Raw genomic sequence first — 19,749 nt, forward strand, 5'->3', positions numbered from 1 at the left:
TCAAATGGCTGGCAAGTTGAGGCCAGCCTCTACAGGGACTGCCTAGCTTCCTCACAACATGCTGAGTAGCAGCAAACAGGGTTGGAGTAGACACAAGGCAGATGGATTTACAGGGCTGTATAAGATCTAGTAATGATTTTGTCTTTTATTCTAAATGCAATGGGAAGCCCTGGAAGGTTTTCAGCAGGGGAATAAAATTGCCTGATTATGGGGTTTTGTTGTTGTTGTTGTTTTAAGGGATTTATGTTTATTTATTTATGGTGGCTCTGAATCTTCATTGCTGCACACAGGCTTTCTATAGTTGCGGCAAGTGGGGGATACTCTCTAGCTGCGGTGCCTGGGCTTCTCACTGCAGTGGTTTCTCTTGTTGCAGAGCACGAGCTCAAGGTGCTCAAGGACTTTCCGTAGTTGCAGCTCACGGGCTCATAGTCGTGGCTCACAGGCCCCAGAACACAGGCTCAGTTAATTGTGGCTTAGTTGTCCCATGGCATGTGGTATCCTCCAGGACCAGGACTGAACCTGTGTCCCCTGAACTTGCAGGCAGGCTCTTCACCACTGGGCTACCAGGGAAGCCCCTGCCTGATTATATTTTTACAAAGATCACTCTACTCTATCAGCAATTATTTGTACTTAGAAACAGAAATTAACAAAAAATTCAGACAATGGAGAAAATTCAAAAGACTCCAGCTAAACCAGTAACTAAAAAGAACATAAATTACCAATCTCAAGAATGGGGAAAACAACAAAGGCACTTTCCAAAAACTGTAATCATTCGATTAATTGATTTGTATTTCTTGACATATTAGAGTTTTACCTGAATAGGAAGGATACTAGTGTGTCTACTAGCATCGTGTCTAATAGACTAAGCTGCAGATTCAGACTGGCTGAATCTGAACCGTAGATCCACCACTTATTGTGTGAACCTGGACAAGTTACTTGATCTCCCTGGGTCTCAATCATCCCAACTGTAAAAAAGGAGTATTTAATAGTACCATTCTTATCAGTATTGTTGCAGAAACAGAGTTAAGGCATCTGAAGTGCTTAAAATAAGCAACAGAACACAGTAAATCCTCAGGAAATATACATGACTCATCATTTGTCGTTGATTCCTACTGCCTAACAGTGTCTGATATTCAAAGCATTGATCTGAGGAAGTGTTTAAATATATGGTTGCTATATAAGTGTGTCAGATATCATCGGCCCATTCTGCAAGGTGATGAATTATTCATGTAATATAGGTTTTATTATTTGCCATTCATCCTGGCTCAAATTAGCAGCAAGACATCTCTGTGGGGAAAAAAAAAAACCAAAAAACTTTCTAAATTGTTCTTTCTCTGCACTAGTAGTACCTCATTTCTTCCTACTAGAACATTTTCTCCAAAAACAGGGACCAAACCTTCCTTTAGCTCATCAGTAAACATCACTGAACAACTATTATGGTGCCATACACTGTGCTCCTTAAAAGGAGATGAAGGGATGACTCTGCCCATGAGAGAACCAACTAGGAGAACATAAGTAAACACGCAGTAACCAAAAAGTGTGGTACATACCCCGCCAGTGTAATACCCAGAGATAGATGCTATTGGGAATCCAAACCACACTGTAAGGACTGCTGAGAGACATCTCAAGGTATGCCCACAAAATGCTGACATAATCCCTGGCACACAATGGGTGCTGAATAAATGAATGTTGAGTACCCGGGGGGAAAATGGGATAAGACATTACTATATATGTGTGTGTGTGTGTGTGTGTGTGTACATATATATATATCACCACTAAACTTTCAATCTCCACACAGGCCACCATTAAGAGCTAGGAAGGGTACATCACTCATCGATCCCTAGACAAAATCACTGTCCCATTCCATAGACCAGAGGGCTGTACCCACCAAAAGGCAAGAAAAGAATTGCAATGGCAATCAAAACAGACATAGTCGATCTTCAAATGCAAGATAATCTATCAAGATTCACTTTGAGTTATCAATCTGAAATAAATTAGATATAAATACTGTCATTATTTCAAGTATTCTTCCAGTCTGACCACTTATGTTTGTTTATGCTTCAATAGTGTAAATAGTTAAAAGAGAGGAGTAATTGTTGAGATATGAATAAAACTTATTTTTAATAACCTAGGTACTCTGTAACAGATATAGAATGCAAATTTTTATTTAAAAAAATATTTGCAGTCCTCCTTTATTGATAACATAACTGAGATACTTATTTTATACATTTAAATTATCTTGAGATTTGATAACAGTATTTAGCTACAGTGTAGCCCACAAATGAAAATATACAAAATAGTTTTAGGAACACATGTACACCTGTGGGTATGCTTATAAATCATACAAAGATAAACATTATTGTAAAATAAAGACTTTGAAAATGAAACCAGTTCATATAATTTAACCAAGATATGACAAGAAATCTTTATGCAAAAAAAAAAAAATTGAAACAGAAATAACACTTTCAACTTAGTTTTCTAATGCCTTAAAAATCATATTAATTCTACAAATTGCTATTTTGGAGGATAGAACTATAACTGTTCCCCTCTCATTTTTTGTCATGCTTACAATAAAACATAAAAAAGTACTCTGAACCTAATAAATGGAATTCTTACATTTTAAACCATTATACTATGAAGGATAGCAATTCAGATCATGTTTTACATTTCTACTTAAGTTTATATTGCACTAAAATTATTTTATGTGGAAGAACTAGTTGATGTGTCATAACATAATACCTCGGAAACATTCTTCAACATTCACATCTATATTAATGGATATTTCACAGTCCACTTAAATAAATTTTCTAACATACACCAAATCATCTAACAAAAACAAATCTATAATGCTAATTTGTTTTGAGAGCAAAGATACTCAATATTTACTATTACTGCCCTTGGAAATACAGTGAAATTTAAAAACATACTTAAATCACTCAGAAACTGGTAATGACATTTGAGCAAGACCTGAAAATTCGTGACTTACTGATGAGTGTCTACATGGCTACTTTTTAAATACAATATTTATCAAAAATGAAGAGAAAAAGTGTTTGTCCTTCTATCCAGTGGAGCAGAATTATGAGAAGAGACATATGAATAATACTTCAATGCTGGCTTCTAACCTATGTTTCATATAACTTAAAATGTCAGTTCTCATCATTCTGCTATAATATAACCAAGCCTGTTTATTATAATAACAAAAACCAATGTTACAGTCTTTGAAAATCATGATTATAATTAAAAGCTTGGAATAGCATAATAAAACTAATGGCAACCTCTTGAATTCATTTCAAGTTAGTTCTACTTTCAAATAACACTTTAAAATGGTTTCCAATAACCTTACTGATTAACCAGCATCAGCTTAGGAATTTTTTTTTTTGCAATGTTCTAAAATATAACTACTGGCATCAAAAAGTATAGTAAGCACTTTTGATTTGTGATGAATAGAAAAATCAAGTACTAAAATACCAGTGGTTCCTGTGACAGGGTAAATATCCCCCTTCAAGTAATGTTCTCCCCCAAATTAAATTAACATTTTATTTTTCCCTCTGAGAGTTTATAAAGGAAAAGAAATCATGATTTTTTTAATTGAGGTGAAAAAACTGCTTCATAAGTTCATATGTTGTAAAAGCCACTGCCTGAGAAGGAACGCAGCGAATGTAATTAAGAGATAAACCACGATATAATCCTTTTCGAATTCCATGGTGTCCATAGACATACTTCATAGTCTCTCGCATGGTACTGAAAGAGAAAGATAAAATGGTGACACCTTTATGCCCAGTCATGAACAGACAACTTCAGAATCATAACAGCATTTTTTTAAAAGAAGCTAAAATTCCATCTTGAGTAGCTTTTGGAAAGCAAGTGTTAAAACAAGCTAAAAATTCACAATAAAACAGCAATTCATTCCGAACAAGATCAAAGCATTAGGCATAGAATTTTGGGGTTCATTAATACAATATATTTTGCCTGTATTATGTCTGTGACATTTACTAGCAACACAATTTCGTAATAATATTTGAAATACTAATGTAGTCTTTTTAAAGGATATATGAACAGTTGCCCTTTAAGCTCTCATTTCTGCTCAAGTTGTATGCTATAATGAGCAGATGTTATAGAACTAAAGCTTGAAGGACTGTCTTTCAGATTTCAGCAATGAAGACTTTCTTGTTTCAGTGTTCTTTCCTTTCAAACCAACATTTTGGGCTTTGTCTTTCTCTTTCAATATGCAATGTGGACTGAAATCTTCAAAAAAAATCTTTTGGGTGAATAAAGGCAACTCAAGTTCCTGAATAAATATTCTGCTCTTTCCCTGAGGGACAACACGTCACCAAACAGAATGATTCGAAAGTTATAAATTATAGAAAATTCTATAATGCTATGCTATGCAATAGTGTTAGCCACTAGCCGTATGTGGCTACTGAGTACATGAAACTCAGTGGCAAATCCAAAACTGAGATGTGCCGTGCGTGTAAAATACCCCCTGGACTTCAAATATGTAGTATTTTTTTTAAGGGATTAAAAATATAAATAAATAAATTAAAACGATGTAAAATAAGAAGACAAAGTGGTAAATTTTATATATATTGGTTTAAATAAAATATTTTAAAACAATGTCATCTGTTTCTTTTAATACTTTTTAAATGTGGTTACCAAAAAAATTTAAATTACATATGTGATTCACATAATATTTCTACTTAACAGAGCTGCTCTAAAATGACTTTTTTTTTTTGCTTCATGCCTTGCTGGATTTAAGTTCCCCAATCAGGGAACCTAGGCCCCCACAGTGAAACTCCGAGTCCTAACCACTGGACTGTCAGGGAATTCTTTAAAATAAAATTTTAATAGGAGGATTGAAAGTGAAAGTGTTAGTTGCTCAGTCATGTCCTACTCTTTGCAACCCCATGGACTGTAGCCTTCCAGGCTCCTCTGCCTGGAATTGCCATGGAATTCTCCAGGCAAGAATACTGGAGCTGGAGTGGGTAGCCAGTTCCTTCTCCAGAGGATTTCCCCAACCCAGGGATTGAACCCGAGTCTCCTGCATTGCAGGCAAATTCTTTACCATCTGAGCCACCAGGGAAACCCAATAGGAAGATTAGGACCTGATTAGATTCTTATAAAGTTAACCAAAGCACAGTATGGGAGATAAAATTAAATCTCTAGACTACTTGTGAGATCACAGTCCTATCTCCCTACTTATTTTACACATTACATTTCCTAAAGAAATTGAACAATGACAAATGCAGAACTTACAGGCACTTTTCAAATTCTGGAAGAACAGTTCCTAACTGCATTCGCCGACGTGTTACATCAAATGGGTAGCTAAAAGAAGAAAAAGACAGAAGGACTTAAAAACGATTTTTAATTTTCTACTCAGCAACTATTGAATACAAAGTCCCATGTATGCTAGGAAATAATGTGTTCCTATTCTCTGATTGTTTTGTCTAACCTGGGAGTCAGGATATAGGCACATGAATAAAACCAAATAACAAAACCGAGGTCTCTTTGCCCTTTGCAGAAGTGGTTCTCTTGGGTTTAGTGATTCTTCTCTTTCATCACCCAATGTCAAATTCTATTTATTTCCCAAAGGAAAGTGAAATGCCACTTCCTGAAGAAATAAACTGAGTACTTTCCGTTGCTGTAACCCTAAGACAGGGTTTCTTAACTTTGTCACTACTGCCATTTGGGTTGGACAATTCTCAGTTGTGGGGGCTGTCTTGGGCAGTAGGATGTGTAGGTACATCTCTGGCTTCTGCCCAATAGCTGCCCATAGCACATCCCCAACTGTAACAACCAAAAATGTCTCCAGACAATCCACTAGAGGCAAAACCACCCCCAGTTAAGAATCACTACCCTAAGAGTATTCAGCAAGTGCCCTTGTATACAGTAGGCCAACAAAAATTCTCCTTAAGGGCTACAATTAACAATACAGATGGATTGTATTTAGAGGACAGAGGTAATTTTATGTGGAAAGATTGCCTGGTTCTGTAACTCTGTATGGTGGGACAAATGTTAACTAGACTCACTGTCACGATCATTTTGCCATATATACAAGTATCAAATCATTATGTTATACACCAGAAAGTAATATAATATGTCAATTATACCTCAACTTACAAAGTTTTAGGTTGTCTAAAATGAAATATACAAAAGTAATCTCTTTGAAGTAAGACTCAGGTCATTTTTTTTATTATATTTTTAGGGCTAATATTGACTACTTAGGTCCTGTGCTAAGCAAGACAAAGTATATTATCTCATCCCATCTTTACATATTTGTATGAGACAGGTACTCTTATCTCAATGTTAAGAAAATTGAGTCTTAGAGACATTTTCCCTACCATAAAACTGCTTTCTACTTTCCTATTCAAAGCTCTCATTCATATATATATATATATATATATATAAATATAAAAGTGAAAGTCGCTCAGTCAGGCCCAACTCTTTGCGATCCCATGGACTATACACTCCATGGAGTTCTCTAGGCCAGAATACTGGAGTGGGTAGCCTTTCCCTTCTCCAGGGGATTTTCCCAACCCAGGGATTGAGCTCAGGTCTCCCGTATGGCAGGTGGATTCTTTACCAGCTGAGCCACACATGTTATAAATACATATATAATATACACATAGTGATATATGAGAAAAATAAGTATATACTTCTATATACACTTAAATTTACTATGCAATAGTCATAATTAAAAAACCATCCATATACCAACCAAACAGCTTAAGAAATAACATTAGTAATAGATGAAGTGCGTTATACATCTCAATAGCATCTCCATGAATTACCAATCTTTTTTTTTTTTTTTTTGACCCTGCCTCAAGGCTTGCAGGATCTTGGTTTCCCAACCAGGGAATAAACTTATGCCCCCTGCAGTGAAAGTGAAGACGTCCAACCACTGGACTCCCAGGGAATTCCCCTCCATGAATTATCTTTAAAAAAAAAATCATTTATTTATTTGGCTGTGCCGGATCTTACTTGCAGTGCATGGGATCTTCAACCTTTGTTGCAGGATCTTTAGTTGGGACATGAGAACTCTCAGTTGCAGCACATGGGATCTAGTTTCCTGATCAGAGATCAAACCTGGGCACCTGCCAGATCAGTCTCATGAACTATCGTTTAATGGGAGGTGGAGAGATGAAAAAATTTTGTGGGGAATAAAGGGACCTAAACCTCAACCTGAACAATTCAGTCTCTAAGCAGAAGATGTGTCTGGGTAGAAGAAATTGACAAATAGGGAGAAAGTAAAGAGACAAAGTACAAGGATCTGAACGAGGGAAGTAACAATGGGAAAGAAAGAAAACATTCCAGGCAATGTTCTTACGTAAAATATTGCAAAACTGTTTGGATATGTGCAGTGTGAAAAATGATTTCAAGGTATTATCAGGACTATAAGATTAATGGTTATCAATAACAATAGGAAAGTTGGGGGCTAAGGACAGGCATGAAAAAGAAAACAAGAAAGTAGTATATGAATTATGGAGTTTGCACTGACGACAGAAGTCCAGGTAGAAACATTAAAGAGGTTACCAGAGGGAACCGGTATGAAGATTTCAATAGAATTAGTTATCTATACAGAGGCTGACCTTTGAATCCTTAAAGATAGATGAGCTACTCTAGATATTTACAGGAAGAGCAAAGGACTAAAGTCTGGCAAGGTCTTAACAGTATCAGCACAGATAGGGAGGAGGAGGAAAACAGGAATCAGCAAGATACCTGAAAAGGGAAAGGTGGGAGGATGATGGCCAAGAGAGGGCACTGTTTACAAAAACCAAGGAAACAAAACAATTAGAAAGAGGATAAAGGAACTGAGAAGAGCCACTGGATCTGTAAGAGTCAATGCGTGTAGAATACAAAGAGAAGTGGAAAAGAGAAGACAGATTTTAAGGCTCTAAATTGGAAGTAAATAATAAAGAAAAGGGCAGTAAAACCAAGAAGAGAATACAGAATAGCTAGAGGTGAGCATTCTCTCCAAATGAACAAGGTTCCACAGCTACATTTCTAAAAGTAAACTATATTTTTTTTCTTTACCTTCAACCTAGTCTGCTCCTACAAAGTATACTGAATCTGCTTTCACAAAAGTAATCCTTAATCATAAAATTCAATGAACACCTTACCTTTCAGTACTTATCCTACTTTGACTTTTCTTTTCTCCATTGGATACTATTTTTTTTTGAGCCTTTGTGACTCTAGTACTTCCTGTTGTCTTCCTGTTTTTCAGGATACTCCTCAGTCACAGAAATCTTTCCTTCTTCCTGTTCCTGAAATGTTTCTGCCTCATAGTATTCCAGCCTCATTTTATCTCATCTATCCAATCTCTCTTGGTCTACAGAAATTCTTAGAAGCCACCTTTCCATTACACTTTCCACCTAATTTATCTATGTCCCTAACTGGTTATTGTTTAGCCGCTAAGCCATGTCCGACTCTTTTGTGACCCAGTGGACTGGAACCCGTCAGGATTCTCTGTCCACGGGATTTCCCAGGCGAGAATACTAGAGTAGGTTGCCATTTCTTTCTCCAGGGGGCCTTCCTGATCCAGGGATGGATCCTGGGTCTCCAGCTTAGCAGGTAGATTCTTTACCACTGAGCCTCCTGGGAAGTCCCATGTCCCTAATACAACTTATATTAATATAAAGTTCCCTTGGTTGCTACTGTCTCAATAAGAGTATTAGCTTCTTGAGGCAACAGTTTTGTTCTTCCATTAGTGAAAATCCCAATGCTTAGCATAGTTTCTGGCACAAAGCAGGTCTTTAAGATTTACTGCAAGAAAAGTTGTGCCTACACACACACATATATACACATACTCGATAAATGGCTCAGATTTCTGAAACCTCCTATGGGCAAATTCATAAGAAAACATGGCTGAAGACTATACTCAGTGTTTCCTTCTAGCTTTCCTTTTCCCTTCTTTTAAAATCCACAGAAATTGAGTAGGTTCAAACTAATTTGGTCAATTTGGCACAAAGTTATTTATAATATGCTTTAAGGGCAGGTACATTGGAAAGATGTATTAAATTAATATTTATATTTTTCAAGGGATCCTGTTTTTAATAATCTATTAGAAAAAAATAAAATAACTAACCAATGCTAAAAATCAGGCTTGGATAAACGTATTTGACTTCAGTTGATTAGAAACTTACGATATTGTCTGTGCTATTGCTCCAGCAACACCTCCACAAAGTAAGTTTATGTGAGTTTTCAAAACTAAGACATTAGGATTGTCTGATGAAGGTCTGCCAAGAAGGGTGGGAGCATAGGAAAGCCCAACACTCTTTAAGGTACCAAAAGTAAAAAATGAAACACCTGAAAGACAAAATATAAATTCACCACGATGCTTAACAGAATGTAAGCTGTGAGAAGACACCATTCTTACATAATAACCAATTAACTCAAGGAACTAACTATGCATTTCCTGATTTCAGATATTTGGCTTATTCTAAGATGAAAAGATTTAATTAATGTTTATAAATAACCTAAAGACAACAAAATTACCACCTATAAAAAATTATAGCATTGGTTTTTCACGCACTAGTATAATGTTCAGTTCACTGAATAAAGGTAGTTGTTGAGTATAATGCCACCTTATACATAAATAGAATTAAACAGTTTTGCAAGATTTCACATAAGTAAAAGTTAAACTAATGATTAGTAATTTTAACTAAATATAACATATTTATAATAATGATGATAATGTAAGGAAGAGGCAACAAATTTAGAAGTGACAAAGCATTATTTCATTCAGTGTCTAATTTTGTCTTCAAGGAATAGCTATGACAATGAGTGACTCAGAAGACACATGGAATCTAATTAATACTGAGTTAAGTTATTGATAATGTGCAATTGGTACTGGCTGAATATGTACATGATTTATTTTATAATAGAAACATTAAAAGTCATATGTTAAAAAAAAAAGCAAAATTCAAGCATTCCTATCAACTAAACATTACTCAAGAAATCTTGATATCTACTAAATTTTAAAAACATATTTAAAAAGATACTTAACGCAGAACAAATAAGCCCTAACAAAAATTCAGTCTAGAATAATAACTCAATATATGCATTTATTCTTTATATAAAATTCTTATGAACTTATAGTATTTAATAATGATGATATACAACTTTAGAATACTCATACACTTTTATGTTTGGGAAATCTATTCACCAAACTTAAACACAGAAACCTTAACTACAAAAATAGGTCACAAAAAGGAAATTCATAGCAAATAAACACAAGTAGGAAAAAATTGAAATACCTTAATTATATAGAATGGTATTCAGTGAAATATGACAAATTTTTTTAAAATGTGAATAGTATTCAGAAATATGAAAAAGACTTGGGAAACTGGAAAAATTAAGAAACAAAATTATGTACATACAATAACAATGTAAAAAATGAACATATAGTAAAAAAAAGTAAAGCTTTCTTATTCCAGCATAATGGCAATGAAGGTATTCCAGGAGTTTTCATCATTACAGAACAACTATATCCATTGCTGGGCTTAGAAAAAGGAATCCCTAGTTTCTAGGAATCCCTAGCAGCATCACCTTCCAAAAATATAATCTGAGGTCCACTTGGGAGTTGTGGCCCATGACAGAAGTGGAGTGACTCTACGTTTTAATACTAACAGTCAAGTCATTGAGACAGATCCTGCCGTTGGGCCTTGAGAAGATGGAATCACTGGGTCAGAAACTCAAATTAAGATCCAGTAACATGTTGGGCTTCCCTGGTGGTCCAGTGGTTAAGACTCCACACTTCCAGTGCAGAGGCCATGGGTTCAATTCCTGGTTAGGGAACTAAGATCCCACCTGCCATGTGATGTGGCCAAAAAAAAAGGTAATAGAAACTCATAGTTAAAGACCACCCGAGAAAAAAAAACCCACAGGAAAGAACAAACTAAATAAACAAAGACCACCAGGCATAGGAGGAGGCAAATAAACTTCTATATTTATAAAAATTGGGGGAGTAAGGATTCAGGAAAACAAGCAAACAAGATAAGAAAGGAATATAAAGAAACATAAAAAGAAAAACAACAAGTGGAAATCAATATCAAGGTAAAGAAACAAGTCCAAATGTATCAATAATCACAACAACCATTAAGTAGACTAACTGGCAATTAAAGATTTTACTGACAGGATTAAAAAAAAATCAGCTATATGATGATTACAAAATAAATACCTAAAACAAAAACATGCAAAAGTAGAAAATGAAAGGATGAAGAAAGATAACCCAGGCAAATATTAACTTGGGTCTAGGTTTAAAAATTATGAATTCAGGGAATTTGAACAATGACAATACACTAGATAACATTAAGAAAGTTTCATAATAGTAAGACAAATACCATATGATAGCACTTCTATGTGGAATCTAAAATATGACATAAGTGAACCTATCCAAGAAACAAAATCAGAGACACAGAGATTGGTAGTTCCCAGGGGAGAGGGGGCTGGCGGAAGGGAGGCTGGGGTTAGCAGTTTCAAGCTTTTATATATAGAACAGATAAACAAGGTCCTGCTGTATAGTACAGAGAACTGTATTCAATTCCTATGATAACCCACAATGGAAAAGAAGATATTTTTTAAAAAGAATGTAAAAATAAAAGTTTCATAATGGTCTGTGGTTATACTCATTAAAAAAAAAGCATAGAGCTGAATACTGGAAATATTGTGGGTGAAATATAATAAAGTGAATTTGCTTTAAAAAAATTTGGGGGGTAAAAGGTGAAGAGAGTAAGGAATGGGAATAGATCAAACAAGATGTCATCAGGTGACCACTATGAAGTTAGATGGGTACATGGTGGTTCATTATACTACTGCCAGTTTTTTAATATGTTTGAAATTTTCCAATTTTAAGTAAAAACAAATGAATAAAATAACAAACTCAAAGGATGAAACTAAAGCAGGTAGTTAAGGGAAAAAAAACCCAAAGGCCAAAAATTAATGAGGTAAGCACACAATTGAAGAATAAACCCAAGAGAAAAGAGATAATTAATGCATGAACAAGAATCTATGAAACGGAAAATAAAGGTAGACTAGATAAGAGAAAGAAAGCCAAAACTGATTCTTTATAAAATCAGATAACCAATAAAAGAAATTAAAAAACAACAGAACTACAGATAGAGCAGATGTGAAAAAAATATGAAGAAATAAGGAAAACCTTTTGCCAAGAAAGTTGAAAACAAACACAAAACAGTCAAGTTCAAAATGGTAAAGAAAGGTATGAATTACCAAAAATTGCTCACAGAGACAGAAAACCTAAATGGTCGTATAACCTACATGGTCATATAACCATTCAAGAAATTAAACCAGTATTTAAAAATCATCTCACAATAAAAACTTTCAAGAAACAGATAATTCTAATAATTTTATACAAATTGTTCCTGAGGATAGAAATGAGGAAATACTCTTCAACTCATTCTATGAGACCTATGTAACCATGACACCCAAACCACACAAGGATGTTCAAGAAGAGAAAACTGCAAACTAATCTCACACCTCACTCATAAACATAGATGTAAAACTTCTAAAAACAATTAGTGGATGGAACCCAATAGGATATAAAAAGATCACTGCATCATAACCAATTTGGGCTGACATTAGAACATCTATTAAAGCCATTCATCAAATTAATAGATTAAATGAAAAAACTTATCATATCAGTAAATGCAGAAAAGAGTGTCTGATAAGATTCAACACCAGTTCAGATAAAAATTCTTACCATACTACCTCAACCTGATAAATAGTACATTAGGCTAAATAAATACTAGAAACATGTCCTTTAAAATTCAGTAATGAGCCAAAACACCAACTATCACCACTTTTATTCACTGATGCACTGTAGATCCTTAGCTAGTACAGCAAGATAAACATAAACAGACAAATAATGATTTGAACTGAAGTGAGAAAAATGATGTTATTTGCACAGGATGTGATGGTCCACACAGGAAATCTAAAGCACTTACATGGTAACTGGCTATAATACCAACAAGTAGAATGGCTAGCTATAAAATCATATAAAAATTAAATCAAGCAATAAACTGAAAATGTAATGTTTCTAAAAGACACAACAAAGCTTATAAGGTGTCTATAAATATATCTAACAAAAAATGTCGAAGCTCTGTATGCAATTTCATTCAGACTTCCAACAAAGACTTTTGTACAACATCAAAAAATGATTCTAAAATGCATGTGGAATAGCAAGATATCTACAGTCCTTACATTACTCAAAGAAAAGAAACATACGGTCAAGGGACTTGTCCTACCAAATGTAAGGACTTATTATAAAACTGCACTCTATTATTGTTTTAAGAAGTGACACTACAGATCACTGGGGAAAGAAGAAATTATTTAATCAATGGTTATCCTTAGAAAGGAAAAAAAGCAATTCTGGACAGATTAGGGGCTTAAATAATAAATGCTCAACTTTAAAATCATTCCTACAACAAAATGAAAAACCCAAGATGTTGCCAAATGTAAAACATACCTGCATATGGAGCCATTCCTAATATAGTAGGCATCAAGCCTCTGTAAAATCCAAGGAAACCACCTTCCTTTTGCATGAAGAAAAATTAGAAGTAAAATTACATTGAGCTCATTATAATAAATGCAAAAGAACAAAAGCATACATTATAATGGATATATTATCCTGGACCCACACTAAAACACAGATATGTTTTCATAATTATTATTAATGTTAATAATTATAAGTAAAAGAAAAACTACTTAGATAACATTAAAAATAATTGGCTAAGTATAAAAGGGCATGTTATAGACAAGAAAAGTAAAAATGAAATACCTTTGCATAAATCGTTTTGAATGCATGAATAATTCCTGTATAAGTGTGTTCCCCTTTCACCTGGAATGCTAGGCGTACTCTAACCATGTCAAGAGGGTAAGTACAGATAACTGCTGTCATACCTGAAAAGAAAGTAGAAACTTAAAATGTGTAAGAATCATTTTATATATATATATATATATATCTTTCCTATCATTAGTAATGTCTCAAATTATATAGTAATGATGAAAACCCAATGAAATCAAAGGTAATATTACTGACAGAATTATATAATATCATCAGCTAAAAACATCTTTTCAAATTCTTCCCACTGTGAAGCTAAAATGTTAGCACCAAAAGAGTACAGTGTTAGTGGATCATGAGTATTTTTTAAATTCTTTTTTTTTTTTTCACCCCCTAAAAATTCTATTACTTGTCAGATAAGATATCAGAAAAGAAAAACTGACTATCTCTGTAGCAGTAGGCAGGACATTTGATGTTTTACTTATTTTTTCTAATCCTAAAATGGAGATATGCTTAACTTACCTAAAAAATTCTTTTAAATATAAAATAAGGGCACTTTTTAAAAAAAATTCAAAGCATAATCAGTGTCTTCTTTTTAAAATTTAAGTAAGGGGAATTCCCTGGTGGTCCAGTGGTTAGGACTCCATGCTCTCACTGCCAAGGGCCTGGATTCGATCCCTGATCAGTGAACTAAGATACCCTGTGGCATGACAGAAAAAAAAAAACTGAAAAATATATAATATTTAGATAAATTTGTTACTGACTAAACATAATAAGGGGCTTCCCTGATAGCTCAGCTGGTAAAGAATCCGCCTGCAATGCGGGAGACCTGGGTTGAATCCCTGGGTTGGGAAGATCCCCTGGAGAAGGGAAAGGCTACTGCTGCTGCTCCCACTCCAGTATTCTGGCCTGGAGAATTCCATGGACCGTAGTCAGATACGACTGAGCGACTTTCACTTTAAACATAATAAAAATATAATGTCCAAAGTAATAGAAACAATTTGCTTTAGGGATAAAATCTCTTGTTAAGCTAATTTAGTTATTAAGTCCTAGATTTTTATCAACATATGATTTATAAAAAATTCCATAAACTAACAAGCTGAGTTTTTATTTTTATTTTCTTTATTACAGTATAGTTGATGTATGAGTTACTTTTTAAATTAAAAATAGTCTTCTATTTTTGTAAAGCACCAAAGACTTGACCAAATCCACAGAGTTTCTGTATGACAGAGTAGAATTTGAGACTAAATTTTCTGGTTCATATCACAACATATATTGCCTTCCCTATAATTACATTTTCTCAAACATTTACTTAATACTTTCTAACATTTGAAATTTTTAGTTCAGAAATTCAAGCAGTCAGGGCTTCCCTGGTGGCTTAGTGGTAAAGAAGCCGCCAGAATGCAGGAGCCACAGGTTTGATCCTGACCCAGGAAGATTCCCACATGCTATGAAGCAACGAAGCCTGTGCACCACAACCACTTACCCCAGGCTCTAGAGCCCACGCTCCATAACAAGAGAAGCCACCTCAATGAGAAGCCCACCGCAACTAAAGAGTAGCCCCTATTCGCAGCAACTAGACAAAAACTCCTGCAGCAACAAAGACCCAGCACAGCCATAAATAAAATTATTTTTTAAAAAAGAAGAATTCCAGCAGTCCAGTTGTTGGAAATGTCAATCCTTCATTTCACTCAATTTGATTTTAAGCTCTCCATTTGAGCTATTTGTTTTCAAGCTATTCATTTCCCAACTATCTAACTTGTTTTTTTTTATCTATTGGTATTCAAACTAGTCATGTCTGGCAGTCCAGGCAGTGACTTTTCTAAATGGCCTCTTTTAAGTCTGAGTCTAAACCAATACAGTGCAAATGTGATGTTCCTAAGACAAGGTTTGGTGGTAATACCATGTTTAATTCACAGCAAATATCTTATTATCCAGATATTTTAAAAACTATATATTTTGCAGCGTGGCTTTATTTTTTGCAGCTTGTGCTAAATATTTTGCAAGGGAAATTTTAACAAAATAAAATGAAGAGAGATTTTCTATAAACAAGTGTCATGTTTATTGAAATGGTTCATATTAAGGAGTTTAACAACTATAGAAAAGAATTATGACCATTTTTTAAGGCTTGATCATGGTGACACAATTTGGTTAAACATCAGATTTTGCTAGGATTTATTTATCCAAATCATCACTATTCATTTTATTTTTTAAACTTCTGTAAACTTTTACAACTCCTGTATTTTTTTTCTGCTTCCTATCTGGATCACTTTTGTCTTGCCTCTAGCATTTGCTCTCCCAGACTCCATTTATTTCTTCTTTCCTCTTACATGCCCCCAAGCCTTCTCATTGTCTTCCTACTGGCTTCAAGTGGCTGAACATGAAATAAATGGATTAACAAAGTGACCAAAATAGTAAACTCTGTAGAAAATGAGGTCATCCAGAAATTTGTAAAGGTAAAGGAGGCATTAGCTTAAAAGCTGTAACACTGTAAGTCAGGCTGAGGAACTGCCATAACATAACTATACCTCAGAGAATGGTAAAAACAATGCCTATGATTACTATAATACTCAACTGATGATCTAGTTTTACAATTTTTCAGCCAGTTGATTTCAGCATGTTTTTATATGGTGTGTTTCTTTTGAATTTGAGCAATTAATCAAATCTTCCTAAAGAAAAACAAAATCTTTTAACCAGGATGTTTAAAAATTACAAATTTTTTTTGGGGGGGGGAGTGTGCAGGGGTTGTTGTCTGATATTTCTAAAAGCAACTCAATGATTTAAATGTAATTTTAAACTTTAGAATTTAGCAAGAAAATTTTTAGTACTTTTGTACTCTGATAAATCTTGAAAATCCCTGAAGATTTTCAATATGTTTATTTATCCTTGAAATAAGTGGGAGGTGAGAACTATTCTTCTGATAATCATATTTTACCCTTCACTCGAAGTATAAAATTATGAAGCCCTAAGACTGAGAGACCTCACTTTCACTTTTCACTTTCATGCATTGGAGAAGGAAATTGCAGTGTTCTTGCCTGGAGAATCCCAGGGATGGCGGAGCCTGGTAGGCTGCCGTCTATGGGGTCGCACAGAGTCAGACACGACTGAAGCGACTTAGCAGCAGCAGCAGCAGCAAGTAGAGAAAAGATTATGACATCTTACATTGTTCAAACAAAAATCAATACTGCACTGTAAAATAAGTTTGAGGTTATTCAACTAAGTTCTGATTCACTTCATGATGACTCTGTCAATGCTTTTTTAAAATACCACACTGGACTTCAGTGGTGGTCCAGTGGTTAAGACCATCCACCTCCACTGAAGGGGGTGAGGGATCCATCCCTGGTCAGGGATCTAAGACTCCGCCTGCCCTGGAACAGCCAAAATAATAATAATAAATTAAAATTAAAACATAATTGAGGGGCTTCCCTGGTGGCTCAGGGGTAAAGAATCCACCTGCCAATGCAAGAGACATGAGTTCAATCCCTGGTCCAGGAAGACTGCACACGCTGTGAAGCAACGAAGCCCATGCATGCACCACAGCTACCGAGCCCTCTTGCCCAATAGCCCAGGCTCCACAACAAGAGAAGCCACCACAGTGAGAAGCCTGCACACCACAACCAGAGAAAAGACTGCGGCAACAAAAGCCTAGCACAGCCAAAACTTTCTAAATAATTTATAACTGAAGTTCCTTCGGTTTATTATTACTTTCCAGTATATAATGAAATTTTGATGTTAAGATGACTTTCATTTCAGAAAAATGAAGCTGAAAGCACCAAATGAACATGCTATTCCATCAATAATCAAGTGTCATGAAAAGAAAATAATACAAAGCAGGATTTAACTCATAATCCTACTTCATCTTTCCTACAACCCTGAAAGAAAGAGCTTGACCAGTCACTTATAAAATTTAAGAGACAAAAAATTTTTAAAGTGATGTTAGAAATGATAAATTATAAGATTTGAAAACTTTATTAAAATTTTCCTTCTGTAAAATGAGAGATAATCATAGCACTTTCTTCATAGTATTGTTCTTTGAACTACATGTCAAGTGCCCAAAGATTACAAGTACTCAGGTCTGTGATCAGTACAAAGAAAGTGTACAATACACTTAAACACTGTCATGCCAGTGTGAAATACCAGTTGACAGACAGCTGTTGCTCCAGCTCCCAAGATCTGCCCCCATCATGCCTGATAGTCCTCTCCCATAACCAGAACTCCCACCACCACCACATACCATTTCCTGATCCAGTCATGAAAAAGTTAATTGGAGGCTTTCAAAACCTGCCCTATTTTTTAGCATCTCTACAGTTGTTTTGCTGAACATTTTGAATACTATTCCTGGTTATTTTTTTCTACTTACTGATCTTGGGTCAGCCTATCAGAAGTAAAAAAGAACTAAGAAAACATTGGATAAGGCAAAACTATGGATAAGTAGGTCAGGTTGCACACTGTAAATCTAGGTCCAAAAAAAATCAAAATTCTATAAACCTTGTGATATCCACAAAAATTTAAGATTTTGATATATCAACTTCCCGTGGTCTTAATAATGGTACATTCTTACCTTAAAATACAATACAGTTATTTACAAAAATAAGAAAGATCTATGTACTGATACAGGAAAGAGTCTTGAGATAATTGTAAAAGAAAAGTTCTAATCCTATAGAATAGTATTGGAAAAAAGCATAACATAAGAAACTGCTATTAATAATATGACTGCTTCCAGGGAGTGGAACTATTTTCATTGTATAGGAATATGTATTACTATAGCCATTATAATTTTAAAAAATTTTTTGAAAGAAAAAAATACACATTTCCAAAAGTAGATCTGTCAAAGGGAACATATGTTTCACATAGTTTTAAGTGCAGACTACTCCTTACCATCTCCTACTGTAAAAGCCTCTGAGTTGGGGTATAAATGATTTCTTGCATAATTGAGCATAGGAAGATAACAAATGTGTGCTATGCGATCAATGTCACACATACCACCTAAAGCAAATTAACTATTTAAATAGGAAATTAATTTGCAGAAATAAAATATACCCACTCCTTACCTGCCATGGATCCAGCCATTAATCTGTGCACATGACCAGAAACTCCCAGTTTTGTAGTAATTAGCTAGAAACCAAAAACAACAAATTAAATGACATATTTCTTAAATGCTGCCAACTTCACTGTTTAATGATAAAGACTGTTTTCAAAAGGGTTTTAGAACTAGCTTTTTTTTTTTTTAAAAAAAAAGGAAATTAGTACTGAATGTGAGTGAAATGAGCACAGTTATATAAAGCTGAGCAGTGTTACATCACATCAAAAGGAGGTCAGTTATTTCCTCTGTCCCAACCTCTGTCGCAAAAGAGTTGGACACGACTTAGCGACTAAACAACAATTTCCTCTGTAGCATCTGCTCTGATTATGCACTTTTACAGAAACAATATTGCCAAATATACTATACTACACACTGATGACCACAAATACTTAAAGTGTGAATGGCATTAGTAGGAATAAAATGTAAATGAAGCATTTATGGAGGTCTTGATACAATAGCACTGTCTGTCTGACTAGGTTAGAATGTTGTTCCCAGTCTCTACTGCTTACTTTTCATTTTAAGATACTCTGTGATGTAATGCATTTAATCCCTTTCTACACTAAGATGTTTGAGAGGATAAACTTTCAGTCAGGCAGAGAAGAGAAACTTAGTAGATGGGGAAAGGTGTTAACTTCTAATGTCACTTAAAAACAGACTTTCACAATATGGTTTCACTATTTTATTTATTAGGAAAATCCAAAGTCTCAATTATTCCTCTCCTACAACTGAGAAACAAAAAGCACATCAAAAAGCTATTGATATTTTATGGATTTACTATTATCCACTTGGCTCTTCTTCATAAGTCTGAACACAAACAATCTAGTCAAAAATGACTAACAATTCTGGAACAGATAACTCCAAACTCAAGTTA

The 19,749-nt window shown here is 34.6% G+C and overlaps 1 protein-coding gene across 3 annotated transcripts in view; it reads right to left on the bottom strand.

The window, feature by feature from the left end:
- Window positions 1-2,149: 2,149 nt before the first annotated feature.
- The window catches only part of SLC25A16 (solute carrier family 25 member 16), a 29,144-nt gene continuing 11,544 nt past the window's right edge, over window positions 2,150-19,749 (bottom strand). For 2 of the 3 annotated variants that reach the window (XM_006070284.4, XM_044942187.2), the window contains 6 exons: window positions 18,847-18,910; window positions 13,793-13,914; window positions 13,481-13,547; window positions 9,141-9,303; window positions 5,254-5,322; window positions 2,150-3,741 (listed from right to left, as the gene is read on the bottom strand). In XM_006070284.4, coding sequence (XP_006070346.1) covers window positions 3,585-3,741; window positions 5,254-5,322; window positions 9,141-9,303; window positions 13,481-13,547; window positions 13,793-13,914; window positions 18,847-18,910 — 642 coding nt within the window. In that variant the 3' untranslated portion in view covers window positions 2,150-3,584. Of the gene's footprint in view, window positions 3,770-5,253; window positions 5,323-9,140; window positions 9,304-13,480; window positions 13,548-13,792; window positions 13,915-18,846; window positions 18,911-19,749 lie in introns of all 3 variants that reach the window. The other variant, XM_025284628.3, reaches the window with a different exon arrangement.

This window comes from Bubalus bubalis, chromosome 4 (assembly GCF_019923935.1).
Source record: "Bubalus bubalis isolate 160015118507 breed Murrah chromosome 4, NDDB_SH_1, whole genome shotgun sequence".
NCBI lineage: Eukaryota > Metazoa > Chordata > Mammalia > Artiodactyla > Bovidae > Bubalus > Bubalus bubalis.